This window comes from Gadus macrocephalus, chromosome 4 (assembly GCF_031168955.1).
Source record: "Gadus macrocephalus chromosome 4, ASM3116895v1".
Classification (NCBI taxonomy): Eukaryota; Metazoa; Chordata; class Actinopteri; order Gadiformes; family Gadidae; genus Gadus; species Gadus macrocephalus.
The window spans coordinates 32,933,832-32,944,459 of record NC_082385.1 but is presented as its reverse complement, the minus strand read 5'-3'; the positions used below and the strand labels follow the sequence as shown (position 1 = coordinate 32,944,459).

The window sequence follows — 10,628 nt, the reverse complement described above, 5'->3', positions numbered from 1 at the left end:
GAGCATTAAAATGCAAGAACGATTTTTTTAAGTTTAGATATAGTGGTACATTTTAAGCATTTTTGCATATGGTTCGTGGTGGTGGTTTGATGAATACACTGGCGAAGTCACGCCTCTTCCGGTAGAGCCCATCGGACCATCGGCATCAATTTCTGTGCTTGGTAACTCTTCTGCCTGTATCTTCCCATGATCAAGCTTTAAAATAAAATAAAATATATTGCTGTCAGAATTTTCCTAGAAATAAATTACCCGTCACACAGACATAAATTATTATCAATAAAAAACAAAGCAAATCAAAAGTTGGAAAGTGTTTAAACATGATGAAAAAAAGAAATGAAACACACTAATTTCGACTTCCGGGAAGATGGCGGAGAGAGTAAACGCATGGTTAACTAGCTCTCCAGAGTCTGTAAAATATTCCCACTATTCAGATATAACTCGACAAACAAAACTAGAGTATGAGTGGGACAAGAAAGAAAAGAAGTCAGAAAAGCAACAAAAAGTAAAACGAAGCAGAAGACCAACCCTTAGCGGAAGAAATCTCAGAATACGAGGTTAGCGAACACGAAGAAGAGACCACCGATAAAAAATGGACAGCGCGGAGACGCTAAGAGTCGGGGCTTGCTGCTATCAGCAAGGACATCAACGAACTTAAACAAGAACTACGCCATGAGCTGACCACATTTAAAGACGACTTCAGGCACTATTCAGCTGTACATAAAGTGAATTCAAGGATAGACTATTTTCTACTGAATACAGGGGATAAACACAGAGTGACGGAATGTAAAATAGGAGGGGCAGACGTGTCTGACCATAATCCACTCTATTTAAAAATATGTTTAAGTAACAGGAAAATAAATACTGTATGGAGACTGAATGTAGGAATATTGAACAATGAACGACGAAAAGAGAAGGTAAAAGCAGAAATAAAAAGGTACATAGAGGAAAAAAACAATGGAGCAGTAGACCCAACAATATTATGGGATGCCATGAAGGTGGTGATAGGGGGGAAATTGATAGCGGAAACTGTGCATGCAAAACAAATTAAATTAGAGTAATATAGAACACATACCGAGAGACTTAGGGAATTAGAACAGGGATATCAAAGAACAGAAGATCCAAAGGTCTATCAACAAATCAAGGAAGTAAAAAAAAAAAAAGATAAATGACATTATTAGACGAAGTTGAAAAAAGGAACAAATTCTTGAAACAAAATTATTACGAAGCAGGCTCAAAGGCAACTAAATTGCTGGCGAGACGTATACGTAAACAAAAAGCACTTAGTAGTATACATAAAATCCGAGATCCACACACAAGTGAATTAACAGATAAACCGGAGGATACAGAGAACATTTTTTGTGGATACTACAAGGAACTACATGCACACTCAACCCACATCTGAATGTGAGGAGGAAAGGAAGCTATTTTTAAATTCTTTGGATTCACCATCAATTGGTAGTATACAAAATGAGACATTAATGACCATTATTCTACTTCATTTAAGAATGCTCGATTCTGATTGGCTGGGAGGGGTGCATTAATCCGGCATATTGCCCGCTGACTTGTCGGTTCTACTTGCTGCTGACTGAGCACAGTAGATCAATACGCCGCTTGTATCGTTTTCTATCACATACATTTCAAACATGAGGTCCGTTGTAAAAAATAAACCAAGGAGTGCATGTTTGATCGATCGTCATTAAAGCTGACTTGATACGAATGTAACAACTACGTTGTTAAACTAGTGAGATCAGATCCAGCCTTGTGTGGTTGCTATAGAAACGCGTTACCTACAGTTGAGCTAACGTTATTCACCGTAGTTCTAAAGGGAACTACTTTCCGAGGGAGATGAAATTAAACAGAGCATACATTTAATAAGCATGCAATACGAATAAGAAAAAGGCTAATTATTAAAGTATATGAATTGTTTTATTATGTTGGCCGGCGCGAAGTAGAATAAACGGAATAATCACCTCAAGGCAGGGCAATAAACAGTTTAAGGTAAGCCGTCCACGAGCCGGGCATATCAAACTGTTATTGCCCGGCCTCTCGGTGATTATTCCTTACATATTACTATAGAAGAATGGAAAGATGCAATAAAGACACTAAAAGATAATAAATCCCCAGTTAGTGACGGATACCCAGCAGAGTGGTACAGGATGTTCGGGAAAGAGCTGACGCCACTACTTGTGGATTCTTTTAATTGGACTCTTCATAACAATAAAATACCTCCATCATAACCATCATCCCAAAACCAGGGAGGGACAAGGAACACCGTCAGAACTATAGACCAATCTCATTATTATATGTAGATTACAAAATATATGCAACAATTATCTCAAAACGATTGAATACTTTAACAGAACTGATAGAGGAAGATCAAACAGGATTTATTAAAGGACGTCAAACACATAACATTAGTAGGGCCCTGCATATTGTAGATCAAGCACAAAAGGAAAAACCAAGTACTATAGCAGAAAAGGCATTTGATTTGGTAAATTTGGAATTCTTATATAAAGCATTAGAACGATTTGGATTCAATAGTAAGTATACAGTGCATAAAGACATTATACCACCAGCCCACTGCTAGAATCAACATAAATGGAAACCTAACTGACAAATTTAGTATACAGAGATCAACTCGGCATGGCTGTTGTTCATCACCCACTCTTTTTGCGCTTTTTAACGAACCTTCGGCACAAGCAGTACGCCAAAATGAAGAGCTTAAGGGATTTATAGTAAATGGCAAGTAACATAAAATAGGACATTTCGCAGGTGACGTCGTAGCCTTCTTCGAACAACCGAATAAATCAGTACCTGTATTGATGAAACTGCTGGAAATGTACGGACACCTTTCGGGTTATAAAGTAAATGTTTCAAAAACACAAATTTTAACTCGTAATTACACCCCACCAAAGGAGATTCAGAAAGCATTCCACTTAAATTGGAATCTAAAGAAAATGAAAATATCTGGGCATTACCATCACGAAAGGATTATCTAAACTTTATAAAGCCAATTATAACAAGATAAGTCAGGAGATACAAAAAGACACGGAAAGATGGTCTACTTTACCACTAGATCTTAACTCAAGAATTGAGATTATCAAAATGAATGTTCAACCAAGACTTCTTTATTTATTCCAGTCCCTATCAGTAGAGGTCCCCCAAACCCAATTTGTGACCTGGGACAGGTTAATATCTCGGTTTATCTGGGGAGGCAAAAAAACAAGGGTTAGGTACGAAACTCTCCAGTTACCAAAAGATAAAGGAGATATGGGTCTCCTGAAACTGAAAGTACTTTCACGCTGCCCACTTTAGGCATATTATATGTGGGTGCATGCCAGATTACAGGAAAAGTGGAAAGACAGGGAAATAGAGTTTGTAAAATATCCTTTCCAGAGCCTTATTGGAGATCAAGAAATGTACAAAAGGACTAAAAACAATATAGATTCAATTGCTACATTGACACTTGAACTATGGTTCAGAGTTATTAAAAATTATAGGATAAAGAAAAACAAAAGTTATTAGATAGCATTTGACAGTAATTTTAAATCAGATGAATATGATAAAGGATTCAAGCAGTGGGTAGACAAGGGAGTCACGGCATGGTGTCTTTAGAGAAGGATGGGGCACTGGAGTTTCCAAAACGTGAAGGATAAATATAGTTTGGATAAACAGGAATTCTACAGGTACCTACAACTAAGAGATTATTATGAAAAAGAAATCGAGATAGACCCCTCCACTGAAGTGAATGGTGTGATCCAAATTATAATGAATACATACAAAGGAAAAAAATCATATCTGCTTCATATCAAACATTGATAACTGAACATTCAACTAAATACATAAAGGAAAAATAGGAATCAGTTTAATACGAACATTTCGGATGATGATTGGCAAGACATGGGTGAAAACGCATCAAACAACCAGTAATTCACGGATATGGAGGCAGTTCTCTTGGAAAAATTGGGTCTGTTTTTTTTTTATTTTTTTAAATCACGCCCAAGGTCAAGAGCAAGTATAATAACACAAATTGAACACGTTGGAGAGTGTGGAGTAAAGGATGCTGCAGACCACTCACACATTGTTTGGAAATGTCATGGGGTATTTTAACTTTTGGGGAATTGTACATGAAACTGTACAAAAGATACTAAGTTACGATATTCCAATGAGCTATATGGTACTATACCTTTGTAATTTCAATTTTACCGAAGGGAGTACAAGAGTGAGATAAATATTTGGTTCAAATACTACTGATAGCTAGTAAGAAGGCCATAACTAGGAAATGTGGTAAGGTGGAGCCTCCTCGTAAGGAAGAATGGATAGGCATATTGGAAGAAATCTATGTTATGGAGAAACTGACACACCGCCTAAGACGACATCAAGCACAGCTTGAAGAAAAGTTGGAGAAATGGACAATATTCAGAACCAAAACCGGCGACGAGGAATATAGACGGGAACAAATGACTTAGATGAAGACACGAAAATAACTGCTAGAAATGTAACTCCCAAGCCAAACTTTGATTCGTTTCCGTTTTGTTTTCTGTATTATTTTTGACTATATACTGTCTATGTGAATTTTGCAATAAAAATGCAAGTGAAAAAAAAAAAAAGAGCATTCATTTCAACGAATACAGGATAGAGGTGTCAATCAAAGCATATTGTTACCCCATGTCAAAGCACCCCATTGTCCGTGAGCTTGAGCATGTGCACTTCTAACCAGAGTGAGTCCTTATGTGGATCTTCAGGTAGGAGACACGACTGAAGCACTTCGTGCATTGGTCACACTTGTAGGGCTTCTCCCCGGAGTGAGTCCTCATGTGGGTCACCAGGGCGTATCTCTGACGGCAGCGCTTCGTGCATTGGTCACACTTGTAGGGCTTCTCACCAGTGTGAGTCCTCATGTGGATCTTTAGCTTGGAGCTCTCTCCGAAGAGCCTCATGCATTGGTCACACCTGTAGGGCTTCTCGCCAGTGTGGGTCCTCATGTGGATCTTCAGCTGGCTATTCCGACTGAAGCGCATCGTGCATTGGTCACACTTGTAGGGCTTCTCCCCGGAGTGAGTCATCATGTGGCGCTTCAGGAGGGTTTTCACACTGAAGTGCCTCATGCATTGGTCACACCTGTAGGGCTTCTCCCCAGAGTGAGTCCTCATGTGTCTATTCAGGTTGCCTTTCAGACTGAAGCACTTCGGGCATTGGTCACACCTGTAGGGCTTCTCCCCGGAGTGGGTCCTCATGTGGACGATCATATTGGCATTGTTGGGAATAACCTTGCCACCCAAGACACCGGGCCGGCCCTTGCGGCCGCCCTGATGCCCAGTCAGCTCCTCAAGGCGGACGAGCCGTACGCTGCAGTTCAGGCTCTTGGCCACGCTGTGGTCAGCGGACAGCGAGCTCAAGGCCTCCGGTTCTGACTTAACGAGGAGGGTGTCAAGGCAGTCCACCGCCAGTGGGCCCTCCCCTTGTCCGTAGACGCTCAGGATCTTCAGCTCCTTGCTGCGACTGGACATGTGGGAGGAGCCAGGGCCGTCCACACCCAGACTCTCCGAGGTGGCGCCGCGCTGCGTGCTACGGCCTCCAAAGGCATCGCAGTCTTCTGCAGAGGGAGAATAAAAACAGAAAGTAATTGTTTTAATACATTATTTGCATCAAAGGAGGCAGTGTGTATTTGTGCACGTGAAAGGAACAATTTAAAGATCTCCTATTATACTACTTCTCTGGTCTTAATTTCTTATTAATGACTCCTATAGAGCAACCCGACACGAATCACAGCACAGAAAAATGTCGATTTTCAGGAAACTTCCTCTCATCTGGGCACTTTCAGCATTCTCTGTCAACACTTGGCTTCGTCCTTCTCCACCACCCTCGCCTGCCAACCATACTCCTTTGTGATTGGTTACCTTCCGGGAGAGCATGTTGCAACATTACGTAGATAAATCCCGGAAATTAGTGTATAGCGGAGTCCCTAGTGTATAGCGCTCTGCACTGCCACCCAAGACGGTCAGCAGGGAATACGTCTAATTACTTGACATCCTTATTTGACACTTTAGTATGATAATAATTATATTTAAAAAGGTGCCTTTAAAATGAATTGAGACGCCAATCGAGATGCTGATGCAGAAGGATCACCGTGTCTGCAGTGCTCATTTTCGATGAGGACGACTTCATCATTCCGAAAAGAGCTGCTGACCCAAAGAACCCAAAGAAAGTGTATTTGAAGAAGAATGCTATTCCACGAGTGCAGCAAGTTCTTTGGGTCAGCAGCTCATTTAGGAATTATATAATAATAATAATTTTATTTAAAGGTGCCTTTCTCGGCACTCAAGGACACCGTACAGAGGTACACAAAAGTCATTTGAGAGGAACACAATAAAAAAAGAAAATAAAAAAAATTATATATAGAAAGAAAGACAATTGTAACAACATAGACATAGTAATTGGCATCAGGTGGAATAGGCAGTTTTGAACAGATGGGTTTTGAGATGTGATTTGAAAAGTGGAAATGAAGTGATGCTTCTGAGTTCGGCTGGTAGAGCATTCCAGAGACGGGGAGCAGAGCGGCTGAAGGCTCTGGGCCCCGTGGTGGTGAGACGGGCAGAGGGGACAGACAGGTGTACGGAGGAAGAGGATCTGAGGGGTGAAGTGAAATGTTCATGCCATGGGACCTTTAAAAAAATGAATGTTTTTGCAATTATTATAATAATTTTTTTTGATCAGTATATGCCAATGTTGTTATCAATAAAAAAACATTTGCACAAGGCAAGCCGATGCACTTCTCCATGTTGATAAGAGCATTAAAATTAGAAAATTAATGGGACAAAGAAATGAAGGGATATTTAGCATATAAAAAAGAATTGCGATTAATCGTGAGTTAACTATGACATTAATGTGATTAATCGCGATTAAATATTTTAATCGCTTGACAGCACTAGTTCAAATGCTTTCATGACTACAGGAGGTGAGGGCGACCGGTCTGTAGTCATTCAAGCAGGTGATCTTGGGCTTTTTCGGCACTGGAATGACGACGGCAGATTTAAAGCGGGCAGGTACTCGGCATAGGACTAGTGACTGATTTAAAAATGTCCGTACACACTGGGGCCAGCTCGCTGGCACAGTGCTCGAGGGCAGCAGGTCCTGACCTTTGAAGAGCCTCCGAACCCTCACGCTCCGTCTGACGGAGGGTGTGGTGATGGCGATGGAAGCTAGTCTGTTGAGGAGGGCGGCGTGACAGAGTGTATCAAAGGCTGAGCTGAGGTCGAGGAGGATGAGGAGACCAGAATCAGCTGCCATTAGGAGGTCGTCGGTTATCTCGACGAGTGCCGTTTCAGTGCAATGGAGCGGGCGGAAACCAGACGGGAACTGATCATACAGGTTATTATGGGATAAGTGAGAATGGAGCTGGGAGTCAACAGTTTTTTTTTTAAGGATTTTAGAGATGAATGGAAGATTGGAAATTGGACGGAAGTTGTTGACGTCGGAGGGGTCGGCACCAGGTTTTTTCAGCATTGGTGCAATAGCCGCGGTTTTGAAGGTTGTAGGGAAAGTTCCAGTGGTGAGAGAGGAGTGGATGATGGCAGAAATGAGGGGGGCCAGAGAAGGGAGGCAGGCTTTAACTAGTTGTGTGGGGAGGGGGTCCAGTTGACAAGTACTCACATTTTTTTCAAAGTGTGTATTGACACAGATTCACAGTTTTGGAGAGGGACGTCTCCTCCAGCACCCTCCCCCTGGACTCAAAGCTCGCGCGGGCGACCATATGGAGGAAGCTCAACGAACACAAGCGCAAAATGATCCGAGCACAACACGACATGCGAGACAAGCGGAATTATTCTATTTTGACAATAACAAGCGACAACGTGTCCTTCCCTGTAAGCTGATCAGCCAACATTTATGCATTTTGAATTAATTTGATGTTTGGAGACGATAAACCAGCTCGTGTGGCATCCGTCTTGAAACTTTTCTGGACTCTTGACTGATTCCATCTTTGAAATGCAACTCCAAAGTATGACTCGTGTTTTAGCAGGGCGCTGTTCATGATGCTTTTCCAAAGAGGACCAGGCTTTTTAGCGCAGGCAGAATAGAGTACATTCTCAGTTGATCCAGGTCGTTTGCTTGCATAGATGCAATGTGTATTACTAACCTCCAGCGGGCATGCCTCCATCAACATCCTCTTCAAGCTTGATTGAAATGGTGTCTGGGGTCTGCTGCTTTCCACATAAAGAAGGAAACACACAAGAGATTATTTCATTTGCACAGAATACTTGTCAATCCCCACAAACGACACATTGAATCATAAAGGTGAGGGCTTTCTATGGGTTTGTTTTAGAGTTGTAACAGAGGAAGCCTCTCTTTTTGATGGTGAATAAGATGATTTCCAACCTGCACACTCAGCTCCTCGCGGCAGACCAGCCGCTCGCCGCGCTCCAGGCTCTTGGCCGCGCTGTGGTCCGCAGACAGCGAGTTCAGGGCCTTCACTTCTGACGCGGTGAAGAGGGTGTCATGGCCGTCTATCGCCAGTCTACCCTCCCCTTTTTCATGGATGATCAGAATCTTCAGCTCCTCCCTGTGACTGGCCAGGTGGGAGGAGCCAGGGGCGTCCACACCCAGACTCTCCGAGGTGGCGCCGCGCTGCGTGCTACGGTCTCCAAAAGCAGCGCAATCCTCTGCAGAGGGAGATTTTTTTTACAGAGACTAATTGTTTTGATACTGTCTGCATAGAAGGAGGCAGTGTGTATTTGTACACGTGAAAGGAACTCTTTACATGTATGCAACATTGACCCAGAGGGTTTAAAACGTGTGAACCCTCCGGCAGCGAGGCGGTTATCAGGGCGGTCGCCGCGCGGCGGCTTGCAAGCACCTAACGCCATTTCTAGCTACTGGGGAATCATAGGCAGGCTGGGGGAACTCATTAATGCAAAACCTCATGAAGTGAAATGTTAAAATGATAGTTGTTAAAAAATGTTAAAAAAATGAATGTTTTTGCAATTATTATAATAATAATAATCTCTGGTCTCACCCTGGCCATCCCAGTGAAAATGTTCTAGCACCGCCACTGAGCCCTTCATGCATTGGTCGAACTTGTAGGGCTTCTCCCCGGAGTGAGTCCTCATGTGGGACTTCAGGTTGCCTTTCTGACAGAAGCGCTTTTCGCATTGGTCGCACTTGTAGGGCTTCTCCCCGGTGTGAGTCATCATGTGGGCATTCAGGTCGAAAATATGACTGAAGCACTTCACGCATTGGTCACACTTGTGAGGCTTCTCCCTGGAGTGAGTTCTCATGTGGAGCTTCAGGCTGCCTTTCTGACTGAAGCGCTTTGTGCATTGGTCGCACTTGTAGGGCTTCTCCCCGGTGTGAGTCCTCATGTGGATCTTCAGGGTGCCTTTCACAGTGAAGCTCATCGTGCATTGGTCGCACTTGTAGGGCTTCACCCCGGAGTGGCTCCTCATGTGACGCTTCAGAGTGCATTTCTGACTGAAGAGCTTCATGCATTGGTCACACCTGTAGGGCTTCAGGCCGGAGTGAGCCGTCAAGTGGAGCTTAAGTTCACATTGCCATTGGAAGCGCCTAGTGCATTTGTCACAACTGAAGGGCTTCTTCCCGTAGTGAACCATCATGTGGCGTTTCAGGTAGCCTTTCCGACTGAAGCGCTTCATGCATTCGTCGCAACCGTACGGCTTCTCGTCGGTGTGGATGGCATTGTTGGGAATAACCTTGCCACACAAGACACCGGGCCGGCCCTTGCGGCCGCCCTGATGCCCAGTCAGCTCCTCAAGGCGGACGAGCCGCACGCTGCAGTTCAGGCTCTTGGCCACGCTGTGGTCAGCGGACAGCGAGCTCAAGGCCTCCGGTTCTGACTTGGCAGGGAGGGTGTCATGGCCGTCCACCGCCAGTGGGCCCTCCCCTTGTCCGTAGACGCTCAGGATGCGCAGCTCCCCGCTGTGACTTGACATGTGGGAGGAGCCAGGGGCGTCCTCACTCGCCGCACCGCGCTGCGTGCTGCAGTCTCTGATGTCATTGCCGCCGTCTTCTTCAGAGAGGAAGAGAGAAAGTAATGGTATTAATTCATTATTTGCACAAAGGGATACAGTATGTAATTTGTACACACTTGTGTGTATAGGAAGTAGGGCTGGGCGATATATCGCTAGTAACATTTATACCGGTATATTTTTGAAAGAGATATGTAGTCGAGACAATATCGCCCTACGGTTTATTGTATATTATTTTGATGTTGCCTTGCAAGCCCTATTTTATATGGCTTACCGCTACCCTGTGAGCCTACAAGCTATGTTCAGCTGATCCATCCCCTTACATATACGTAGTGTTCTCCCAACCACGTTACGCATCACAACAAACTTTAAACAAAAACATGGTGGTAGAAGTAGTAGTACGGAACCCGTAAAGGGACATGGGGTAATAAAAGGTTTTTAACGTTTCTCCCTCTTGTCCCTCTGAGTTTTAGCAGGGCTCTGGTCATGATGCTTTTCTAAAGAGGACCAGACGTTTTAGCGCAGGTAGAATCGAGGACATACTCAGTTGTTCCAGGTCGTTTGCTTGCATACATGCAATGTGTATTACTTACCTCCAGCGGGCATGCCTCCATCAACATCCTCTTCAAGCTTGATTGAAATGGT

The 10,628-nt window shown here is 43.6% G+C and overlaps 3 protein-coding genes and 1 pseudogene across 3 annotated transcripts in view; all 4 read right to left on the bottom strand.

The window, feature by feature from the left end:
- The window catches only part of LOC132455506 (uncharacterized), a 103,611-nt pseudogene that overhangs the window by 40,658 nt on the left and 52,325 nt on the right, over positions 1-10,628 (bottom strand).
- LOC132455358 (zinc finger protein 845-like) overlaps positions 1-10,628 on the bottom strand; it is a 43,280-nt gene that overhangs the window by 8,136 nt on the left and 24,516 nt on the right. The window lies entirely within an intron of this gene.
- The window catches only part of LOC132456616 (zinc finger protein 271-like), a 31,607-nt gene continuing 24,087 nt past the window's right edge, over positions 3,109-10,628 (bottom strand). Inside the window, exon 4 of the mRNA XM_060051023.1 lies at positions 3,109-5,085. Coding sequence (XP_059907006.1) covers positions 4,713-5,085 — 373 coding nt within the window. The 3' untranslated portion in view covers positions 3,109-4,712. The remainder of the gene's footprint in view (positions 5,086-10,628) is intronic.
- LOC132455393 (zinc finger protein 665-like) lies at positions 8,305-10,604 on the bottom strand. The gene is made up of 3 exons (XM_060049248.1): positions 10,577-10,604; positions 9,014-10,024; positions 8,305-8,660 (listed from the first exon to the last, which is right to left on the bottom strand). The coding sequence occupies exons 1-3, from the start codon at positions 10,587-10,589 to the stop codon at positions 8,320-8,322; spliced, it is 1,365 nt and encodes a 454-aa protein (XP_059905231.1). The 5' UTR covers positions 10,590-10,604; the 3' UTR covers positions 8,305-8,319.